The 24,570-nt window shown below is 42.0% G+C and overlaps 1 protein-coding gene across 5 annotated transcripts; it reads right to left on the reverse strand.

Annotated features, from left to right (window-relative positions):
* Positions 1 to 507: 507 nt before the first annotated feature.
* Positions 508 to 24,554, reverse strand: MARVELD2 (MARVEL domain containing 2). Of its 5 annotated transcripts, none has more exons than XM_045809834.2 (8): positions 24,451 to 24,554; positions 21,065 to 21,382; positions 19,481 to 20,644; positions 17,339 to 17,374; positions 9,028 to 9,176; positions 8,401 to 8,572; positions 5,081 to 5,131; positions 508 to 4,468 (listed from the first exon to the last, which is right to left on the reverse strand). In XM_045809834.2, exons 3-8 carry the CDS (start codon positions 20,627 to 20,629, stop codon positions 4,346 to 4,348), a joined length of 1,680 nt encoding a protein of 559 aa, XP_045665790.1. In that variant the 5' UTR covers positions 20,630 to 20,644; positions 21,065 to 21,382; positions 24,451 to 24,554; the 3' UTR covers positions 508 to 4,345. The 5 variants fall into 5 exon arrangements, with proteins under 5 accessions (XP_045665790.1, XP_045665793.1, XP_045665796.1 ...); XM_045809837.2 differs by lacking the exon at positions 24,451 to 24,554 and adding an exon at positions 24,259 to 24,385; XM_045809840.2 differs by lacking the exon at positions 21,065 to 21,382 and having other exon boundaries at positions 24,451 to 24,523.
* Between the last annotated feature and the right edge of the window lie 16 nt (positions 24,555 to 24,570).

Here is a 24,570-nt window from a genome sequence, read left to right on the forward strand (position 1 = left end):
ATAGAATTTGTTTACAATATGATTTCAGGTATTTTTCTAAATCTCATATGCTCTCATTGCTCAGAAGATTTAAGAGACTTGCCTAAGACCACATATCTTGGACCTAGATTTAACTCCCATTCCTTGCTTTTTATAATGTGAACACCAATAACTTTAAAACAGGGGCGCCTGGGTGGCTCAGTCAGTTAAGCATCTGCCTTAAGCTCAGGTCATGATCCGGGGGTCCTGGGATTGAGAGTCCCTTCTCAGGCTCCCTGCTCAGTGGGGAGCCTGCTTCTCCCTCTCCCTCTGCATTTCCTCCCCAGCCCTCCAGCCCCCTGCTGTGCGCATTCTCTCTCTCTCAAATAAATAAAATCTTTAAAAGGAAATAACTTTAAAACAATTATGTAACTGAATTGCATTAAAATGAAACAGAGAACATAAAAACTCTAAATTCAGAAAAATTAAATGATCTAGTTTTAGTTAGAACAACTAGGGACACCTGGGGCTCAGTTGGTTGAGCATCTGCCTTCGGCTCGGGTCATGATCCCAGGGTCCTGAGATGGAGCCCCATTCCAGCTCCCTGCTCAGCGGGGAGCCTGCTTCTCCCTCTCCCTCTGCCCTTCCCCCTGCTTGTGTTCTCTCCCTCTGTGTCAAATAAATAAAATCTTAAAAAAAAACCAACACAACATATATATAATAAAAAAACATTTTGTGAATACCAAAGCTCTTCTTTATCTATGTATTAGAAGTACATGCCTGAGTAAGATGAGGACGGAGGGATATGCTCCAAAATGCTTCCAGGGACTATCTCTGGGGTTGGGGGGGGGGTAGAATTATGGGCAATTTTATTTGTGTGTGTTTGGGAGGAAAAGCATGAGCTTACCTTCATTTTCTAAATTTTCTACAATAAATGCACCACCTATATACTTTCTGAAAAAGCCTTTTACTACTGTTATTACTAAATAGTCATTTTGATATTGTACCTTTAAAATAGCCAACTCATTATCTAACTCAACGAAAAGTGTAGTTGGAATATCCAGTCACCACTTACTGAGCAAGCGTCTCCCTGGTATGTTACACACATCATTCCATTGTAAATTTTACAACAGATCATCTGGGAGTAGCAGTATCATGTCACAGATAAGGAGGCTGATGCTTACAGAGAGGTTCAATGGTCAAGATCACCCAATAATGGAGTCTTGGTTGTGGCGAGCTCAAAAGTCCACCTTCTCCGTCTGCTGGGCTGCACCATCCGTCCTGCCTTCTGACCACTCCCAGCTTCTCTAGTACGGGAGAGTTGCTCTGTCACAGGCTCGTGTGGCCTCTCAGATCCTCTTCTTTAAAAACACATTTAAAGTATTAAAGTAGACAATTTAAAAATGATTATATGTATCATAGAAAGATTGGAAGGATATGTTCCAAACACTATATATCACCAGGGAGTGGAATTGATAGTGGTGGGACTTTTATTTACTTATTTACTTATTTTTAAAGTACTCCACCTCCAACATGGGAGGGACTTGAACTCACGATCCCAAGATGAAGAGTCACATGCTCTACGGACTGAGCCAGTTGGGTGGGACTTTTATTTTCTAAGCTTTTATATTCACTAGTTTTTTTTTTTTTCTTAAAAATGTTTCTACAATAGTTCTTATTTTTTAAAGATGAGAATCAGAAAAAAATTATAGATTTTTCCTATATTGCCTATCTTTTGAACATTGACGCATCTCAGTATCAAGTTCCATACACAAACCATTTCTAGAAATGCACACAACAAAACGTGTACTTCATCACCACACCCTGGCCTTGTTACTCAGATCTCCCCTTGGACAATAGCCTCAGGTTCTCTGCTTCATGGACTACCGTATCAATGCCAGAACAGGATCTGGCTAACGAAAGCATTCGGCACATAACGGGCAAATGCATGCCTGAAGAATATGTACTTTCTTCTTTCTAAGTTTTAAATATATTGACATATTCTATTAAGTTTCGAATTAGGATACATGTTAAAGTCATCTGGAAGAAGGAACATGTACAGGGAAATATCTTTGCTTCTGGATCTCTCAACTTGCTAGAAGTGACTGTTACGGGTTGAATTGTATCCCCCCCCGACAAAAAAAAGATCTAACCTCTGGTACATCAAGAATGTGATGTAATTTGGAAATAGGGTCTTTGCAGGGGTGATTAGTTAAGATGAGGTCATAGATGAGAGGGTGGGTCCATAATCCAATATGACTGGTGTCATAAGAGGACAGCCAAGTGAAGCCTGAGACACAGGGAGAAGGCAATGTGAAGGAGAGGTTTGGGGTGATAAACACACAAGCCAAGGAACGTCAAAGGTTGCCAGCAAACCACCAAAAGCTAGGAAGGATTCCCCACTGGTTTCAGAGAGAGCTTGGCTCTGCTGACACCTTGGTTTCGGACTTCTGCCTGCAGAACCGTGAAACAATAGATTTCTGTTGTAGTAAGCCACTTGGCTTGTGGTACACAGTGGCCTTGGCTTTGAATTTTTGCAAATAACGGGGGAGGAGGAAACTGTCACCTGAACATCATGACCTACAGGTTTTCAATGACTTTCCAGTTTGTTTTCTGATAATGGAAAATATTTTCAAGAACATGCCCAGTCCACACAGGAATGCTGGAAAAACAAACAACGAAGGGCACACAGAAAAAAAAACAAGTAGTTGAAATTTTAATATGTCTAGGTATTGACATAAAAAATTTAAAAAGTTAGCGTTACAACATTGCTTTTCAAAGATTAACATTTACAATTATAGGAAAATTAAGTTTCACAAAGTTAAATTTAACACTGCATTTCACTATGAATCTAACTCCTTACAATCTATCAAAATGGCATTATTTCATGGTTTTTTTTTCCTCTTTTTTTTTAAAGCATTGGTATGCTTCTTAAGTAAAATGTTAACATGGGGCCCTAATATGTAAAACAGAAAGTGAAGCTATTCCAGTTAAGGGGACTTCGAGAGGAGCCTCAGATTTCCCTAGGTGTCACCTCTTAAGACACTTAGGGTGTTAAGCATACTCTGGGAGCCACAACATTAAAATATTAACAATAAACACTAAATAAGATTTCGAAGATAAAGAAAAACTAGGAAGTCTGTTCAGTATCCAGTGCTTTTTTAGCCTCTGCTTTTCGACATGCTTTTCTTTGGTTTCATTGCTTTAGAAAATTCTCTCAACATTAATTGTTCGAATGGCAGCTCTGGTGTACTTCCGCACCTAGGAAAATTGCCACAAGATAGACGCTGCTGAATGGCATCCAAGAGCAATGATTTTTTAAAGACATTCTTTTAGGTGGCCCATTGCTCATACTAATAAAAATAAATCACATCTCCTTGGGTAAGGCCCCACAGCCAAGATAATGGTTGGGAAGATGAAGCATCACAATAAATCAAAAGGAGATTCTAAGTAAATGTAGGATCGTGGGGCCTTACCCAAGAGGGCAGAAGAGGCAACAGTGGTCACACAATCCTTGCACTGGATGTGTATGGGAAGGGCTGGGCTGTGGGGGGTGGACCTCTGTGCACAGTGACAGCGATTCACGATAGGAGGGGTGCGGTGGACCCCAACGGGCACAGAACCACAGGGAAGTATCTGCTTAAAGCTACATGTGGTAAGAGTTATTAACCGCAAAAAAAGAAATCCATGAGACACGTGGGCCTTCTGGTCAACTGGTTGAGCGTGCTCATTAAGAACCTTTCCTTCGCAGTTTGTTCATGTCATAACCACGTCTACGGATTGCATGTGCTAACGGACTGCGTATAACGTGCCAGGGTCTCTTCCAAGTGCTTCACCAACATCAGTCACTTCATCTTCATAACAACCCTACGAGGCAGGCACTATCGCTAGCTCCATTTTTACGGATGAGAAAACAGGCACAGAGAGATTGAGCAACTTGCCTGAGATCATAAGACTTGAAAATGTTGATTTTGGAGTCAAAGCCCTTTCACGAGAAGGCAGGACACCTCGGCTAGGAAGAGAAATGTGTCCTAGAGAAACCCCAGGAGCCGGCCTGAGTTAAAAAGGAAAAAGCAGCACCAGAATGATACCCTGTGTGCTCATCACACTGAGGATACGATTCTACGCTACTTCCACCTCTAGCAGGATACATGTAAAATGTACGCAGATGAACACAGCATTTCTTCCGTTCTGAGTAAAGGTCCTTGGTAAATTTCAATTTGTCTTGAAATGTTTGAAGTGAAATCATACTATCGTAGCATGGCATACCAGCTAAACCACCTAGAGGCCGATCCAGAAAGCAGGTGCTTCTCTATCACAGACTAGCATGGAAAAGGCAGTAAATAAATATTAAGTTTAATATAAAAAAAGTAGTTTCAAATAAGGTTTAAGAATGACCTTGTACATTCCAACTCATTACTTTATCATATTCTTGAATTCTTTGCTTTATGTGAGAAAGTTTATTCTTCAGATAATCACAGCGTTCTTTTTTTTCCAGAAATGTGGGATCCTGGAAAAGAAACACAACCAATATTTTAACCTCTAGTTTCCTCAGTGAAGAACACAGAAACGTATTATCACCCAGAAAGTGATGCTGCATAGCAGATCTCCTGCAACAGATTTTAAAATCTTTCTAAAAAGAATAACAGCTCTTTACACTTTTAAAGTAGATTTTATTTTTTAGAATACTTTCAGTTTCACAGCAAAATTGAGTGGGAAATACAGAGAACTGAGACAACTTTAACTTTGGTAGTTTAAAATATATCAAAGAGCAAATAGTAAGGACAGAAAAGATTAATAAAAGCTCTCTCCAGCCTCTACTGATCTGTGCAATGAAGGATGGAGTGAAAAATGTAAAATAACTTTTTTGAAGGAAATGTCATTGAAAAATTCTATATTGGTGCTCATTTCTCTAGGTTGCTAAAAACCAGGATGTAACAGAATGTGTTCAGGACAAAGAGGAGAAGAAAAGGCATTCAGGAGCCACTCCTGTTCTCTAGTAAGTAGCATCTGAAGAAATATTAAAAAAGAACTACTTTAGCTGAAAGAATCTAAGGTCTGTCAGCTGTCACCACTGTACCTGCATAAGAATATACTTTGAAGAAGAAAATGGTTTACTCACATTCTTTTTTTTCTTAAACTCTTCATGGATTCTTGCAATTCTCTCATGTTCCTAAAAATAATATATTGTATACTTGAATTAAAACACCCGCATTTACTCAAATCATATCTCAAGAATATCTAAGTACACTGGGAATCAGAACAGAAAATAATTTTTATCTAAGACTATAATGAAAGTATTCACACACTAAAATTTGATTCACTGGACAAAGATTAGAGGGCTTACTATCTGCCACATTGGGATCTAGGGGTGAACAAGAGAGAAAGCCCCCCCCCCCCACCCTCACCTGCATGAAACCATCACCAAGTCCCAGGGCCACTGCATGCCAGCTGTCTGGCCCTGGGCAAACCGTTTATCCCAGGACTCCATTCTCTTACCAGTAACCCCAGGTACCTCATAAAGTCGTGAGAAGTTTCACGTATTTGAAATGATCCTTGTAAAGGGCTTGGTACGTAATAACTACATTACACACTGGGATTAAGAGGTTGAGACTATTCGACTTTGAAAAAATAACTAAAGAGGTTTCTTCTAAGACACATTTACAATAAATATGAAATTTGTTAATGGACTCAACAGTCTATCCGAAGGGAACGGATTACCAGGGCAATTTACCCATGTAAAACCTGTGCTTTAGAGTGGTCAGACACTGAAGACCTAATAAATAAAATAGAAAAGATAATAATGTTTGTAGTTCTAAAAGCCTCCCCTGAGAACATTTCTCATCACCCACCCACATTCTTTTTGCAACATATTTTAATTCTTTTGTGCCTTTTGCATGAGTTTCATCTGTGCTTTGATTGTTTGCCAGCATCGAGGTGACGCTGCTAATTCAGTTGTCACCTGTCTGAAGAGGTCCTGGGCTGGGAGTCAACCAGCTGCCCGGGGCCAGCAGTGCTGTGACGGAGATGTGGGCAGAGATAAGAACGGCAAAAACTATCCTAGGGGCTGCCAGAGAAATGGAATTTAAGACTGTGAGGACCGGACAGATTATTTCGAGCAATATTCTTATTTTATAGACTTAGAAAAAGTCATGCGATTAATTTTTCAAGGGCACACAATCAGGTCTGCGAGAGAACCTCTCCCTCCAAACCAGCCCACTGGGCTTTGGAAACCTCCCTGGGGACCTGTGAGGGAATGAATGGGCTTCCCTCAGGCTCCCGCCCACAGCAAAGCTCAGCAGTGGCCGATGAGAGGTTCACTTTTGTGATACAATGAATATTTTTACTTTAGAGAGGGACTTGAGGAGACACCGAGACTAACTGTGGCCTTGTCACCTGGCTACTTCCTTACCATGCTGTGTACAAACCACAGGAAATGACTATTGTTGATACTGTACAGAAATATCACGGGAGGACCCAGTCTCAGCCCTATATAACAGGCCCCTCCCAACCCTCAACTGCAGACCCACATGGCCGAGCCCTTGTCCATTCACACAAAGCCCATAAACCAAGCCCTCTGGGTCCAGGCTCAAAGACTACACAGCACGATTGGAACCAGCTTGCTCTTCCCAGCCTGTGCCAACGCAGTCTCCTGGGGCCTGCTCAATCCTTCCTGCACTCCTTCAAGGGCCTATAAATTTGGGCATCCTTCTTGACCCGTGGACCCTGTCTTTCAAATGGTACTAAGTGACCCTTGACCTGCAATATTTGCTGGATTTTTCCTGCTTCCTGGTACTGGCATCTCATAGAAAACACCATTCCTTTGCTCCAGGAGTGTGAAAATGATACTACTCTAGATATTTTGGCTTAGAGAGCTCAAAATTATAACTGATTTAAATGTACACTTATAAGTCTGCAGTCAAAACAAAGATGCTCAGTCAATATGGCTCTCAGAAGAATACATATATGTAACATACACATATAAATATATATATATGTTATATACATACATTAACTTGCTTGACATTTGTTAAAAATGCCGTGAGTTTTAAAAATTTGAATTACAGGGGTGCCTGGGTGGCTCAGTTGGTTAAGCATCTGCCTTTGGCTCAGGTCATGATCCAAGGGTCATGAAATTGAGCCCTGCATCAGGCACCCCGCTTGGCGGAAAGCCTGCTTCTCCCTCTCCCTCTGCCTGCTGTTCTCCCTGCTTGTGCTCTGTGTGTGTGTGTGTCAAATAAATAAAAATTTTTATTAAAAAAAATTTGAATTATACAAACAATAGCTTAGATGAATATATCGTCTTTTAAAACATTAGCATATCACAGACAAATGTTCATCCCATTATTCATAACAGCCAAAAAGTGGAAACAACTGAAATGTCCATCAGTTGATAAATGGATAAACAAGATGTGGTATATACATACAAAGGAATAAATACCACAAAAAGAAATGAAATACTGAATCTACCTACAATATAAAGGAACCTTAAAAATGTTATGAAAAGCCAGACACGAAAGGCCACGTGTTATATCATTCCATTTATGTAAAATGTTCAAAATAAGCAAATCCAGAGACAAAAGTACATTAGTAGTTGTCAGTGGTTGGAGGGGCAGGGATGGGGAATACGTGCTGATGGGTATGGGGTTTCTTTCTGGAGTGATGGAAATGTTCTGGAATTAGGGGGTAGTAATGGTTATACACCTTTGTGAATGTACTAAAACCCTGTGAATTGTTCAATTTAAAAAGGTGAATTTTATGGTATGTGAATTGTGTCTCAATAAAAAATGTACATCTGATTAAAAATTTCACGGATTATCAAGGCAACCTGATTTCAGAAATATTAAAATGCGATAACCACTACAAACTCCAGAACATTACAGAAAGTGACTGAGTCCCAGGTGACTGCTGTAAGCTCCCTCCGTCACCATCACAGTTATCTATCTGCTGTGTGCCCAGAAGCTCAGATCTACTCTCTGTCCTTACACACTGTGCTCTTTGGACCTGGGGTGCTAACCGCTTGCCCGTTACTTACCCCTGGAGAATCTGGAGAATGCATGACCCCCAGTTGCTCCCCTACACCCTGCCCACCCTTTGTGAATAAATCTTTTTCAGATCATCTTAGTTTGAGTGTGACATCAGTCTCCTTTGGGACCTTGAGGGACTCAATATGTATCTTAGGCAAATTTGTTTTTTACTTAAATAAGAAAATAAAATGATTGTTTTATAACTGTTAATAATGGTTTCATAATTGATGGCAAAACACACTAAACTGTATAATGTGAACTGTAATCCTGACTAGTGCCCTTGCAGACCTCAAATGACTTTCTCAGACGCAGACAGCAAATGCACATGGTGATTACGGCTTGCCCGCACGTACGTGAAGGTCGGATTTCATCCTCCCTTTCTCGGGGCTCCTCCTGGGCAGCTGCAGGCACTGACCTGTTGGTTTTCCGAACAACGTGGCAATCTGCTCATCACTGCATCCAGCTCATCAAACTTCCGCAAGACGGCCTGGACTTCTGCAGAGAGCTCTTTGTACTCTGAAAACTGGTCTTGGAACACAGCTTTATAGCGCTCTCGTTCATCTTCTGTCTGAATCACAGGGTATTTTCTGAGGGAAAAATTAACCAACGTTGTAACTTTTTCAATGAAAACAGGCTGAATGGGGGGCGCCTGGGTGGCTCAATCGGTTAAGTGTCTGCCTTCAGCTCGTGGGATAGAGCCCCACGTCAAGCTCCCTACTCAGTGGGGAGTCTGCTTCTCCCTCTCCCTCTGTCTTCTGCTCTGCCTACTTGTGTTCTCTCTCTCTCCCTGTCAGATAAATTAAAAAAATCTTAAAAAAAAGAAAAGAAAGGTAAACAGGCTGAATGGGAAATCAGCTTAGCTTATTCCTCACTGACCATGCCATATCTTCAATTTAATGTACTACCTCTCTGAGAACAAACAACTGTTTAAATATAAATTTTTTAAGCAGAGAGCATGAACTTGGAGACAAATAGGAAAATGAAATGCCCAAACGGGATCTCTCCGTTTCTACTTCGAAGAAGGATTTAAACTGACACTCACGCTACATAGTCGGGCATCACGATAGGCTTAGGGATGTGGCCTGCGGGGATGTGTCCACTCAGAAGTTCAGGTTTCATTTTTGTTGGTCTCAATTCTTTGAAATTAACTTCTTGTTCTCTCAGTCTGTCACCACCGGTGGCCACATCACACTACAGTTTGGGAGAAAAAGAGGATTTGTTTGTAAACAGAGGCAGAGGGGGAAAAAAACCCATGAATTTATCTTAGAAGAAAACGGGGAGAAGCAGGAGGAAGAAAAGTAGAGCAGCCATTAACATTTCACTTGAGAATTACGGGTTTAATACTCACAAAGTTGTTCTGAATGACTTTGTAATAGCTAAGGGGAACCACACTGAGGTACAGGACTACATGCCAGGTAACACAATCATGTGTACGTCAAGCGTGGATGACGAAATGTTAAATGTGGGGTCTCGAGTACTTTATTTAGGATTTATATACCCTAACTAGCTATAAAAGAATACAAGATGTAGGGCACCTGGTGGCTCAGTCAGTTAAGCATCTGCCTTAGGCTCAGGTCATGATCCCAGGGTCCTGGAATCGAGTCCCATATCTTCTCCCTCTGCCCCTTCCCCAGCTGTGATCGCTCTCTCTCTCAAATAAATAAATAAATAAATAAAATCTTAAAAAAAAAAAAAAGAACATAAAATGTAGTTCAAAATAAGAAATTCGGGGAAAAAATGGAACAAGGCTACTTATTTATTTATTTTTTAAGATTTTATTTATTTATTTGACAGAGAGAAAGACATCCAGCGAGAGAGGGAACACAAGCAGGGGGAGTGGGGGAGGGAGAAGCAGGCTCCCAGCGGAGGAGCCTGATGTGGGGCTCGATCCCAGGACCCTGGGATCAGGCCCTGGGCTGAAGGCAGATGCTTAACAACTGAGCCACCCAGGCACCCTCGGAACAAGGCTACTTAAATGGAAAGAGAAAAAAATGTCACAGGGACCTTGAGATGAATCAACCCCAAGTAGGGAGTAGGTCAGAAAAGGAGACAAGTTACATTGTTTTCATTACCTGAAAAGGAAAGCAAGCAAACCCAGAGGAAAGGCGGTGGAGGCCTTTCCATTGTCCAAGAGTCCTGAACCTGTGGTTTCCTTGTTTAAGTCACCCTGGTTTCTCAACTGGAAAGTTCTTAGAGGTCTTTTCAGCAAAAAACGGTACATTCAAAAGAGGAGAAGTACCACAAGATGAAATGGCCCAGAGGGGCAGTAGTGGGGCACAGGCCTCTAAGCTCTAAAATACTGACACACAGGAAGCAGGAGTGTCAATGCCCAGAGGAACCCACTCTGGAATGGGCAGGCTCACATGGATGTGCAGCTTTGGGGGAAGACTGTTCAGGAGCCCCAACAGGCAGTGTCCAGAACACCGACCACACTGGTGAGGCTGGCGGATGCCAGGAGAGGGGTTTCTGTTTTACACGGCAGCAAGGTTCAGAGAGGTTAAGTAAATTTTCTAGGGCCTCACAGCTGGGAAGTGGAAAAGCCACAATTAAAACCCGGAACTTTTGGGGGCATCTGGGTGGCTCAGTCCATTAAATGTCTGACTCCTGATCACAGCTCAGGTCTTGATCTCAGGGGTTATGACTTTGAGTCCTGGCTTGGGCTCCACGCTGGGCATGGAGCCTACTTAAACAAATAGGGGGTGCCTGTGTGGCTCAGTCGGTTAAGCATCTGTCTTTGGCTCAGGTCATGATCCCAGGGTCCTGGGATCAAGCCCCACATCAGGCTCCCTGCTCAGCGGAGAGTCTGCTTCTCCCTCTGCCTCTGCCCATCTCCCCTGCTTGTGCTCTCTCTCAAAAAACAAACAAACCAAAAAACAACAGAACTTTTCAGCTTATCGATGCTTTAAATGAATAACATGAGGAAGGTTTACTTAAATGCATACTGTTCAATCCTAAAGTGCCCTGCAATTCTGGGAGCTCCCTAGCAGTAAGCCCCCCTCCACTGGCCCCTTGGGACTTCAGCACTCGCTTGTTGAATTAAACTTCCTGAACTAAACAGAGAGCAGCTTGGGAGGGTTCCCACTTGGCTGAAAACAAACTACAACACATTTTAAAACTTTGCTCTCTACCTTGCCAGGCATGGCTTTAAAATCCTTTTGTTTCCTGATTTCCCTACCTCCGAGGCTGCCTCTGACGTTTGGCTTCAGATGAGCTCATCCTAAAAACCACCAGCTTTTAACTCCCCAAACAGCACAGCCCACACATTAGACGGCGGCGAGGTCAGCTAACCAGCCCTGGGACAGGGTTATGCAGAGGAGACGCGCGCCCACGGGGGTACCAGATAGACTCAGTGCAGGAGGCACACCAGGCCACTGGGTCCCAGACAGCAAGAATGCAAGTGAGGTGCAGGAAATCCCGAGGAAAGGAGATTACACAGGAGTACTTCAGGGAACACCTTCCAAGGTTAGTATTCTTCTTCTTCTTCTTTTTTTTTTTTTTTTAAAGATTTTATTTATTTATTCAACAGAGATAGAGACAGCCAGCGAGAGAGGGAACACAAGCAGGGGGAGTGGGAGAGGAAGAAGCAGGCTCATAGCGGAGGAGCCTGATGTGGGGCTCCATCCCAGAACGCCGGGATCACGCCCTGAGCCGAAGGCAGACGCTTAACCGCAGTGCCACCCAGGCGCCCCAGTATTCTTCTTCTTTGTCTCTACTTTTTAAGATGCCATTTCTTCAAACTAATGAATTCTTACCTGTTTGATCTTGATAATGAATTACGGGATTAAAAAGAGGGGAACAGGGACGCCTGGGCGGGCCAGTCAGTTAAGTGTCTGCCTTTGGCTCAGGTCATGGTCTCTGGGTCCTGGTATAGATCGCCGCTCAGTGGGGAGCCTGCTTCTCTCTCCCCTGCCCCCCACCTCAACCCCCCCCACCCCCGCTCATGCTCTCTCTCTTCAAATAAATAAATAAAATCTTAAAATAAAATAAAATGAGGGAAACCTTTTTTGGCCTTGATAAAAGGCTTTCTATTTCATGGCATCCCTCCTTAGCTTCTAAATATTTAACAATCTATTTGCCACGCAGCTGGCTGGGGACCTGCGATGGAGTATGCTGACCCTTCAGAGCTTAGCAGCAGCCCATGGTGTCCAGTTCAGGTTTCCGGGTCATAATCATAAATTCTGCCCAGGGAGAATTTGTTTCCCTAGGTACAGTTTTTCAAGCAGGAACTGTTCATTTCCCTTACTTGCCCATCCCTCATTCCAAGATTCACTTTTTAATTTAAAAAGGAGCTTTAAGAAGTCAGAATATTTTCACAGAGCCTATTTCATCTGCTTTAAATTTTTCTGTTTTTATGCTCTTAACATTTTCTTCCGCTGTACTTGGGTGAACCTCACTGATCATCAATTCAGAAAACCTTATTGAGAAAAAAAAAAAAAAAACCTGAAAGTACGCATAAGACAAAGAATCAAAACCTCTTTAGGCTCTTATTAGAAGGATGCGTAGGGCTCCAGCCCTGGGACACACCACTCTCAAACAGTATTCCTGACTACAAACACACGGCCCCAGATTTCATAGGAACTTTCTTTCCTTCTAGCAAAAAACGAGTCCCATCAGCAAATATCAGAAAAGCTTTACTGCAAGGCAAGAGAAAGTAATTAAGCAACGGGGGTAAGTAATGCTATGGTTATAATTACTAAGCTTTTCAAATTAAACAATGCACTGATGAGGAGGGTGGAGGATAGACATATTGGGTGAAGGGGAATGGGAGGCCCCTTCCAGTTAACTTATTCAAATTAAGGGGATGAAAGGCACAGCATAAGGAATACAGTCAATGTAATAGTGTTGTTTGGTGACAGATGGCATCTACACTTGTGGTGAGCACAACATGACATATAAAGAAGTCGAATCACTATGTTGTACACCTGAAACTAATGTAACACTGTGTGCCAACTAATTTCAATTAAGAAAATGCCCTAGATGAAAAGGGACTGAATATGTTGCCAAGTTAGAAACAGTGTGCATTTGTCCAAATGCTGAGTCTCTCTCCCTCTGAGCACACCATGCACTAATGCAGGGGCCCCGATCCCAAACCCACACCACCACCTTCAATGCTCAGATTAGATGCTGACTTTTCTACTTGGAAAAAAATATGTCCAGCACTTAGGGATTAATTAGAATTTGTTTCTGTCTCTGTTTGATCTTACTTTATGTCTGTATATTTCTTTTTAAAAATGATCTTATTTGCTCTTCAAAAAGTGTATTTGTTAAGATACAAAATAAGTTACAGGCCAGTAAACAGTTCCAAATGAGGGACAGGAACTTTAGTTCAGAGAGGGTAAGTAACTTCCTCAGAATCACAGAGCTAGTAGTAATCAAATTCAGATCTGCCTGATTCCAAATTTTACTTTGTCTTCATCATACTACACTGCCTCTCCTGTGTAGCCTGCCAGTTCTTCCCTACTAAGAACCAGGAAGGAAGCAGGTGAAAAATCCATGAGAAATTGGAGATCCAACCTTTTCTACAAGGTTCCTAGTAGGTAAGTCCAATAGAAATTCCCCAATTAAGTCACGAGATTCCCTCCCAGAGGTCTGCCTCTAGAATATACCTAAATGTTGATCCACTGTGATTCACTTCCCAGGGAAAGAGCCCTGTGAAAGGGTTCCCTTTGCATTCAGGTCCTGTATCTTCAAAGAGTGTTAAGTTAACAGGACTGGTATGATTTTCAAAGGAGCCCTAGGAATGGGGTTCTAACTCCACTAAGATTATTCCTGACTATTCCAGGACCTCTCAGGAGCCAGGACCCTGCAACACACCCTGGACATGCCTGTACCAGCCTTCCAGGGCAGCCTGAAAGAGGTACCCTAGCACTTGCTGGCTGATTTCCCAAATCCTGTCCTATCTGTGGAGTCTGCTTCAGCCACATTCTCACCAATGACGCTGACCACCCTAGCATTTGGGACAACTTCCCCAATTCAGCCAGGCCTTTTGGGTTGACTCTACTCTGCACTTAACCCCATTGGCAAATCCCATTACTTCAAAGGGACTGATGAGGAAACCCATAAATTGCACAGTGGAAAAGAATGACCACCATTGCCACTTCACTGCCACACTACAGGCCTGAGAGATAGTCCTGTCCAGCTTGTTGCTGAACAATCAACATCTGCAAAGTGCACACCACCATTAACCCCCACAAAGCAAATAGATTCTTAAGGCCCTGAGGATGATCTGAAACATACTTCCTAATGCTAGCACTCTGACTTGCTAACCCTGAAATCAGATTATGCTATCACTTGTTCACAAGACTGTCAACTTTTAGAAAGTGAATTTCCTTAAATGTAATATATATAATATAATTTCTAGACCCCTTTTCCATTATACATAGGCTGTGTAATCCTGATCCATCTCCTAAAATCCTTTTAAACTTGATATTTTCCACGCAGTGAGTGTTATTTTAGGACTCTCACCGGGCTGCAATGCACTCATGATGGTCATCCCTGGCCAGGGTGGGGTTCACGAGCTTCCCAGTCAGTCCCTCTGAGGGAGTAGGATTTACGAAAGGGTTAAGGCAATACTGGCAATCTGGAATGAGAGTATTAACAATGATCTGGCCAAACCACTCTCATGACTCCTAACTGGGAAGAGTACTCCCTTTATCTGGTCAAGGTCACTAACACTGAAAGGCAGACCATAGGTTAAGTTAGGGAAGCTGCACTTAAATCTCAGACAAAGGGCCAGTGTTATTAATTATTTAAATATCAGCTCTACATTGCTTATGTCAAATTTATTCGAAGTAATTATTTATTAATTTAATTTGTTAAAAACTTTAAAAATTTTGAATAGGTAATATATACACATGATTCAAAAGTCTAATAGGGTATATGATAACAAGTAAGTCTCCCTCTACCCCTGTCTTCCCACAGTTAGGCAGTGGCCCTCCTGAAGGCAACTACTATCTATCTATCCATCTATCTATAGAACAGTTTAAAAGGGAACGTTCATTTCACTCACTCTGACGTTAAGTACCACTGAGTTAACAAGTCTAACTGAAATGCACATCCTGAAAGCAATAATAAATAAATATTTAAAACCAAAGCACAAGGGAATTAGGAAGTTAAAACAAAGTACAATAAAAGCAAATAAAAAGCCACAGGCACACAGTCATACCACGCTAGTTCTATGAACAACGTTTCAAGTGCATAGGTTTGTAGCACTAGGTCCGTGCTGCCTTGTGAGCGAGGAACTTCGATAATCTGTAGACCAACGATCCCAGCCTCATTTATCCCATGCCTGGTTGGTCAGGGCTGCTCAAGTATCTCATGATTTCTAAAGATTTATGGATCCTGGCAAGGCTCAACTGCAAACCGCAATTCAGATGACTTAACAGACATGTCAGAAGTAATTTAAGGCAACTGACCCATTAAAAACTGTGGCTAATTACAGATCTCAATTGCTTTGACCAATTAACAATGCTGAATTTGAGACATTATCGTAAATAAATTGATTTCCCCAGGAGATAGCAGAGAACACAAATCTCACTCTCCCTCTCTCTCTTTTTTTTTTTGAGAAACACAAATCTTTAAGCAAGTTCAGTTTTATAGTTCTTGCTTACTCTCTCTTTCACACATACACACACTCTATTAACATTTTGGTGTTTTCTTTTTCACTGGATTTGTAAGCCCCTGGGAAATGGAGATGGTGTACCTCGTAGTAGTCCTATCACTAGCCCACAATCTTACTGGGACATGTTTGTTCAATGAATGAATGAAGACACTGATGTATTAATCATAATCCCTTGGACAAAGTATCATTTGTCCACTTCATAAATCCCTTACTTTACCGTGAACAAAAAATTTTCATATTGTATTTGTGTTATAGAGAATAAAGTTCAGAAAAAAAACCTATAAAAGGTATTTTCAAAATGCATGCACTTAAAGGACTTGTATAAATTAGCAACTCAATTAAAAAGTAGACAGGATACAAACAGTTAAAAGGGAAGGAAAAGCAAACATAATCCGTGAAAATGCTCAATTTCACTCTTTATAAGAAAAATGCAAATTATAACTACCTTAGATATCATTTTTCACCTATCAGATTGACAGATGTCAACAATTTTCCTAACACTGTGTTGGTCAAGGTGTGAGGAAGCCTATGGTGCTCCTGGCAGTGGAAGTTGGTAAAACTCCTATCCAGCAATTTGGCAATCAAAATAAACACGTACATTCATACAATGCAATACTATATAGCTATAAAAAGAGAACGCAGAAGTTCTTTACGTACTAATAAGTAAATACCTTAGAAATGTATTGTTAAGAGAAAAAAATAAGGGACGTAACGGTGTGCATGGTATGCCAGCATTTGTGTGAAAGGGGGTGTGTGTGTGTGTATGTATACATATACATTACATATACTGATAATATAAACACACATCTGAAAGGAAACACAAGGTACTGATAACAATGGTTCCTTCCAAGTGGGAGAGCTAGGAAGCTGAGGCATGAGGTGTGAGAGAAAACTTTGTATTAGAGACCCTTTGAATTTTGAACCAAATAAATACACCCCCTTTTCAAAGAAACAAATCCAAAAGTTGGATTCTCAACTTCTTGCTTAGAAATAACGACCAATATCTTTAAAAAAGGACTTTTCAATGTGGTAAAATTATGATTATTAAAATATATTAGGTTTTTACATATATGTAAATAATTATAATAACAGCATCTCATTTAATCCTCTTGTCAAATACATGAGGTAGGAATCAATTATTTTTAAGATTTTTTAAAATTTATTTTCATTTTTATTTTTTTTAGGAATCAATTATTATCAGTCCAATTTTACAGACAAAGAAATCAAGGCATGGAAAGGTAAATACCTTGACTACTGCCATGATGTTAATCAATTCTGGAATAGGAATTTTCTTCCTGCCACAACAAAATTTAGCATCTGAAAGCAAGGTCAGAAGGACAGAAAAGAACAGCAAAGAACTTTAAAAAGACTAAGGAAAGTTTGAGAGAATCCCCTTGACTTAAAACATTTTTATTTTTTTAGTTAAATTAAATTTTTAAATTTAATTTTAAACATAAGGAGAACCAGCTGTTCACTTGCATAATCTTTTAACTAACAAAATGAAAAGAAGCTATAAACTACAGAACTTATAGTTTTGCCCAACATACACCATGTGCACGTCTAATCTGATCTTTTCATTATGAGAAAAAAGCTGAAAGTTGAACTGGATGTTCAGTTAGGAACTCAATGTAATAGATACACTTTCACAGACAGATGATCTACTCTGTAGGTAAACAGAGAGAAGAGAAAGTAACAATCTAGACATAAAATACAATGTGAATTTTATTCTCACCATTTTCCTTTTGGATGGCAATGATGGCTCACTTATCTAGAACGAAAAAGAGTTAAAATGATTTTTCAGAGGGGTACGAGGCTACTTTGTGAATATTTTCATCCATATGCATTTATAGCCCAATCTGGTTTCACAGATGTTGATTCTCTACTTGACAGATGTCCCTCCTTCTCATCTGGGGACTTTCCGTGGGCTGGCGGAGGAGCTGGGTTAACCCTAACTCCTGCCAGTCAGGAGCACACAGCAGAGTTGGAGGTACAGACATGAGAGAGACTATTAGGTAGATGGCTTTGAATTACCTAGAGATTTTATTTATTCTTGGCTCCCATTACCTTTGCAATTAAGTAATTTAGAACAGTTATAGTTGTAAAAGAAATAGAAAAAAAACCAAAGGCCATCATAGCCTCTAACGTTTAAGAAGTTACAGTGACATAAAAAACGGGCACAACCTCCGACATGAGAGCTAATTCAAGCCTAATCAAGCATTATAAAAAGTCTTATGGAGGGCGCGCGAGTGGCTCAGTCTGTTAAGCTTCTGTCTTCGGCTCAGGTCATGATCCCAGGGTTCTGGGATCCCTGAGTCAGGCTCCCCGCTCATGGGGAGACTGCTTCTCCCTATCCTCCCCGCTCATGCACTCTCTCTCTCTCAAATAAATAAATAAATAAAACCTTTAGGGGGAAAAGTCTTAAAGGAACAAGTTCTGAGAAAGGAGAAAGAAATTAATGTATTATGTTGATAATGATAGTCATTCTCATGTAGAATTTTGAAATGACATTAAGAAGTCTGTTGTTACTAGACTTACATAAAATCATGATGAAGTGTGTGTTTCACTCTCTGTACTTCACACTGTTTAGAATTTGAAATTATTTTGTACACACAGATGCTTAAATTGGAGACATATGCTTAATGTGCTGAGATAGATTTTTAGAAATAACTTGAATCTATGTGGAGTTCTAGTAAGATTAATGTATTTTGTGATGAGAGAGTATGGATCACAGTGAAACATGTTAAAGTCCTTTGTATAACACATACGGTACCTGTTACAAAATTAGTGGGTTTTTTTTTTTTTTGTTATGTATAAGATTCCTGCGAAAGATTAAACACGAAATATACAGGTGAGTAAATAGGTTACTGAGTAAATAGGGCAGGATTTCATTTTTATCTACAGTTTTGCCCACATACATAGTATTTGCAATTATATAGTATCTAGGAAACCTTTGGAAAGTGGGAAAAGAAAAATGCATAATAAGTTGACTCAAAATTAAGAAAAAATTAAGACGTTGGCAGCATAGGAAATTCTACTACACACTCCTCCTTAGAAGAAAACAAAACATTAACTTATTTCAGGGTATAATGAAGATAAAGGAACATAGTCTAACATTTTTGCTACTGTTCAAGTAAAATAATTTTAAATATGGCTTTTATATAATCTTATCCTCCAGGTATCATTATTATTATTAATAATTTTCCTTCTTCTCCTTCTTCTTATATTTAGTTAGTTAAATCCTAGAAATAAGAACAAGTGCCAGGCTCCTATTCTAATTTGGGAACATTCATCTCCCCAAAATAAGAATGAAACATCAAAATGCCTGGGCAAGTTTTCAGAGTATGTTCATTACAACTCAGCTCCTCAATACTTAAAAAAAAAAACCAAACGTGGTTCACTGTGCTCTTATTTGATTTTATTTAAGTTACTGGAAGAAAGCGCCACTGATCGTAACATATAAATGAGCACTTTCCTCCTATAGCCAACAAATGTTTTTTATTAAGCTTTACCACACTAAAGAATCAACCCCATTCTCAAACTTACTTTAATGAGGAGACATTTATTGTACTGAAAATGGCATTATTCTTTGTTGCAAAAATTGCAAAAATTTAGTAGCTGTGTTTTCGCCTTAAGCATCACAGACATAGTGCAGCCAACGAACTACACACTGTGTTACACGTCGGTGACACACCACAGTGGGTTATGCCACCAAAAGCAGGTCGGATACTGAGCTCGGACTTTCGAGTTTCAGATCATTAAAAAAAAAAATGGCTTTTATAAAAATCTTTGTTTTGACAAACATACATATTTAACAAGGGAGAAAATAACAGGAGGAAAAATTAAAGAATGAATGAAGGACAGTGAAATTCCTTACCTCCTGTTGTTCCATGTACTCCCTATGTCTCCGAGCTGCCTCGTGCCTCCACAGCTTTAGGCACACCAAGGCACTAATGAGATAAACAATCATGGTGACAAACAGGAAGATCATTGCCGCTATCTGTCCTCCTTCCACGCGGCAGAACAGTGCATTCATCGGTGTATTAAATAACGGGTAGTAGCAGAGTCCACCTCGGTTGGTATCATTCACGTAGACTATGGCGGCAGCCATGTACAAAATAAACAAGGCAACGTTAATTCCAAATTCAGTTAGAGGCCACCAATTAGAATCCAAGAGAATGGTCCGATAATACATGGACATGCCGAGAACCAGAATAATGACGGTGGCGATCCAAGCTAATCCAGCAACCACGAGTATGAAAGGGGTTTTGGGGCCACTGTAGTAATAGCCCCCATACGTGCTGCCCAGGCCACCGATGCCCCCCATGCCATAGGGCTGTGAATATCCAAACAGGTTGTACCACTCGCTGTCCTTGTAAATGTAAGCTGTGACACAAGCAAAGACGCCAGCTCCCAAAAGCAGCTCCACCACGCCCAGAATCCGCAGCAGGCCTGCCCACGACTTCATGTAGGAATACCTCAGGTTATACTCTTCCACCTTCTCGCTATACGTTCGGGCTGTCTGCGTGTGTCGGCCTACTGAACCATAGGGATCCTGGGGAAACATTGCCTCAGACTCTTTCGGGGAATTAAACGTTCCTTCGGACCCTCCGCAAGGATCTTTGTAAGAGTTGGGGGGCGAATGGTGGTTTGGTCTTGCTGGAGAGGCTGGAGGTGAACATTCCACTCCATCCGAGATGTATCTGATGTCAGACACCGGCTTATCCCATTCCGGGTCCTTTTTCTTCCCTCTGAAGAAGTTCTTCCAGGACTCAGGAACAAAGCGCCTTATGGGTTTGAGATCTGGTGCTATGGCCGGTTCCTCTGTGTCACTTGAGTAGAAGTCTGGGCCGAATGGTGGCTGTAACGGGAGAGGGGGTGGTGGCAAGGGATCAGCACTCACAGCCAGCTCACTGCTGCGAAGAGTCTGGAGGGTTCCTATGGTGCCATCTTGATAGGGTGAGTCCCTCGGGACTTCATCATAGTGCCTGTCCCGATTCCTGGATCTTCCATCATTTGACGACATTTGTGACTTTTACACCTGTGGCCAAGATCAAAGTTATTGCTTATGCCTAGTTATTGATTCTTTCACTAATGCCGATCTTATTCACTTAATGGCAGATAATCATATTTAGGAAACCAATATGATCGTGCCTAATTATCATGGTATGTAAAAATGATAATATAAATATTTTAAACATATACAGCATATTAGCCAGGGATAGCATCATCATTCTATATGATTTTAAGGGCAATTAAGGTTAAAATCTTAGTTCTGAATTAAAACACTTGTAAGTCTAATTTATTTATGAGCCCGATAAACAACAAAGCTAAATTTTAATAGTACAGGATACTAACACATCTCAAGTAGAATCCTTTCCTCCAACACCTAAGTCAAGATATTTAATAGCTGAGCATACCAAAGTTTGATGCGTCAGCAAATACTCCTCATTTTCATTACCTCAAATCCGCTTTGGAATGGCCCGGGAGAAGCGGTCTGTTAAATACAGGGACTGAGGAGCCCCTTTTTTTCTCAAATCAGGGAAGTCAGTTTAGGGGAGTTGCTTCTTCCACTCTAAAATATTAATACTTGATACTCGATTTAAAAATTGAATTCTCAGAGAAAAAAAAATCACTGAAGGTTAAGATTCCCCCAAAAGTACAACACAGAACCACAACGAATATCATGTGTAGCACTCTTTCCAGGGTGGCCACCTAAAGGCGATCTGCTGTTGCCATAACAACACTCAGACAGTATTGCAGAGGGTGTTTGATCCACCTAAAAAATGAAGCAGAGAAAAAGCACTTTTACTAGAACTGATTTCCTTCATGAAATCAGTGACCTGGACTTGTATACACTAAGAAGGACACTATTTGCTAATGTAACTACTAGGTTTGAGGCACAATGAATTTCTCCCTCAACACTGCTCATGAGCAAGTACTTACCGAAAACTCACTGGGCATAGAGCACTGTACTTGGCACTATGAAGGGAGAATCTCACCTTTGTGGTGTTGAACCACTTAGAAATTCCTCAGGCTTTGGTTTTTGTTTTGTTTTGAATTGAGAGAGAGAACAGAGGGAGAGAGAGAATCTTGAGCAGGATCCATGACCAGTGCAGAGCCTGATGTGGGGCTCGATCTTCTGACCCTGAGATCATGACCTGAGTCAGATGCGTAACTGACTGAACCACCCAGGTGCCCCCCGAAGGCTATGTTTTATTTCATTTTGTAAAATGGAGACCTATTGTTCAACAAATACTCACCAAACATCTGCTATGCACCAGGCATGCTAAAAGTGTATCAGTGAACAAAACCAACTGAAATCCCTGCATTCATGGAACTTAAGTCTCCACGGGGGGCGATTACAGATGATAGATAAGGGAAGTAAAATATATCAGATGCTAAAGAACAAAGTTAAGAATGGTGATAAGGAGCACTTTGCCGGCAAGGTGTTACAATTTTAAATAGAATGAGCTGGGAAGTTTTCATTGAGAATGTGACATCTGAATATAGAAATGAAGGAGGTGAAGGAGGAAGCCAGACAGGTATCAGGGGAAGAGGTCCAGGCAGATGGAACAGCTAGTGCAAAAGCCTTGAGGCAGGAGTGCCTGGCAAATTCAGGAACTATTAAGTCGTGGAGGCCAGTGGGGCAGCAGCAGAGTGAGTGAGAGGGTAAGCAGCAGAATTAAGTCTGTCTGAATCGCTAGGGCCTTGGGAACTATTGGAAAGGATTTGGGCTTTTACTGGGAGTGAGATGGGAAGACAAGGGAGCATTCTGAGTAGAGCAGTGACTGGATCTGATGTGCTTTAATAGGATCACTCTGGATGGTTTGTCCAGAGTACACTCCAGGAGACAAGGGAGAAAACAGGGAGAATGGCTAAGAGGCCAGTGACTGAATCCAATGGACCATGTTGGTAGCAATGGAGATACAAAGAAGTCAGATTTTTTAATACAGGGCATTAAAATTTTTGTATTACAGAAAATTTCAAACATAATAAAAAGTGAAAATAGTATCATGAACCCTATGTATCCATCAATCAACTCAATAATGATCATTTTATGACCAACCCTGTTTCATCTATCCCTCCTGTTTATTCCTTCAGCCAACAGATTACTATGAAGCAAATCTCAGACATCAGATCATTTCGTATGCAACATTTCTCCACCCCTCCAAACTGGAGACAGCCCTGGGGACAAGCAGCCTGAAGAGTTTGAGATACCCATCAGAAATCCCGGTGGAGATGTCCAGTAGGCAGTGTACACACAGAAGGGTAAGTACTACCATAGACTAGATCCTGTCACCCACGGAATGGGTGAAAATGGAAAGAGTTCTAAATTTCTGGGTCTTCTAATGGGGTACTCCAATTTTAGAGAATTAACTGTGCTAGTTCCAGCATGGTGCCCAATGCAAAGCAGGAGCTCTATAAATGACAGCAATTCGCAGTTATTTTTGTCTCTGCCATTTATCTCATGTGTCTAAAAACATTTATCTCATTTTTAAAGAGATTTTATTTATTTACTTGCCAGGGAGAGACACACACAGCACACACACAGGGGAAGACGAAGGCAGAGGGAGAGGCAGAAGCAGGTTCCCTCAATCCCAGGATCCTGGGATCATGACCCGAACCGAAGGCAGACGCTTAACCGACAGTCACGCAGGCGCTCCTGTGTCTAAAAACATTTAAATTCTAGAAATGCACGGTACTACTAGAGTTCTGAAATACATTTTCCTAAGAAAAGTAGAAGCAAAAGCACAGAAATAACTTCAGCAAGTTTTACATAATTCTGTATCTTTGATATATATGCATTTAAAGGCTATCCCATTGCTTAATTTAACACCCAGGTGAAAAAGTGTGCTTCACTGTAGCGGATTTACTTCATCTTCACCTGTGTAAAGTGGCTCATTTGAATTATTAGAACACCTTATCAATGTTTACCTCATAAAAATAATTTTTAAATAAAAAGCAAAAAGTAAATGCGGAGAATCACGGAATAACAAAATACGTGATTTTGGAAGGCAGTGGTCCGCGGTCCTCGACCACACGGTGGTTACCTGGCTACCCCTCACGAATCTTTCAGGGGGTCACTGAGAGCCCCCGCAGATCCAGTCTTTGTTCTGGACGAGCCCCGGGACTCGGGCTCCATGCTGTTGGAACACACAGCTCCGAAAGCCATAGCGCTGGGAGGACAAATGGTTTCCCCAAGAAAGTGACACCGGAACCGAACTTGGTCGTCTTTACAAAACCAGAGGCATCGCTTTAGCGAGCTTTAAAGTTTTGCTGGGCCCACGACACGTTTCGGGGCTTCCTGGAGTCGGGAAAACCCCGAGGGTTTTAACCTAACCCACGCGTGAGTGACAAGGGACACCGCTCGGCGTCCGCTCCCACCAATCTGTTTTCGGGTCTGCCGACCCCAGGCAGCGCTCGGACTGCGCGTCTGACAGAAAACCCATTCTCGGTCCGTCGAGATGACGCCCCAAAGCGGCCGGAACTAAGTCCGTGCGCAGGTCGGGATCCGAGGATCCCCGCGCCCGGGAAGGGCGGCGCCTTCGCGGCGGGCCGGGCGCGCCTCGCCGCGCACCTGTCTCCTGAATGAAAGCGGGCTGCTGAGGGGCCCTCCTGACGCGCAGGCCCCGCTCTCCCCGGGGCCCTCACCTCATTCCGCGCCTCGGTCCGGCCTCGGCCGCAGGTTATGGCGGGGCTGAGCGGCCAGCGCCGCGGGCCCGGCCGCGCGCTCAGCGGCCCAGGGCCTCTGCTGCCCCACCCCGCGCACCTGCCGGGGGGCTGCCGGGCCCCTCCCCGTCCGCCGCCGCCTCACGTGGGCCCCACCCCCCGGGACCCACTCACCTGCGCGGCCGCCGGGGAGAGCGCGCACGCCGCCCACGGGACTGAAACCCGGCTCCGCTCCCGGGGCGGGGCCGGGCCAAGTTTGCCCCGCCCGGCTTTGTCAGGCCGGACTCCCGCTCT

Source organism: Ursus americanus, chromosome 5 (genome assembly GCF_024610735.1).
Source record: "Ursus americanus isolate L20-20 chromosome 5, mUrsAme1.1.p, whole genome shotgun sequence".
Taxonomy (NCBI): domain Eukaryota; kingdom Metazoa; phylum Chordata; class Mammalia; order Carnivora; family Ursidae; genus Ursus; species Ursus americanus.

Coding starts and splice junctions, on each gene's coding strand:
- MARVELD2 (XM_045809834.2), bottom strand. CDS start 20,629: ATGTCGTCAAATGATGGAAGATCCAGGAATCGGGACAGGCACTATGAT. Junction 9,177..17,338: donor TGCCATCCAAAAGGAAAATG/GTGAGAATAAAA, acceptor CCCAAACTGTAG/TGTGATGTGGCCACCGGTGG. Junction 5,132..8,400: donor GTTGTTCGGAAAACCAACAG/GTCAGTGCCTGC, acceptor TATTATTTTTAG/GAACATGAGAGAATTGCAAG.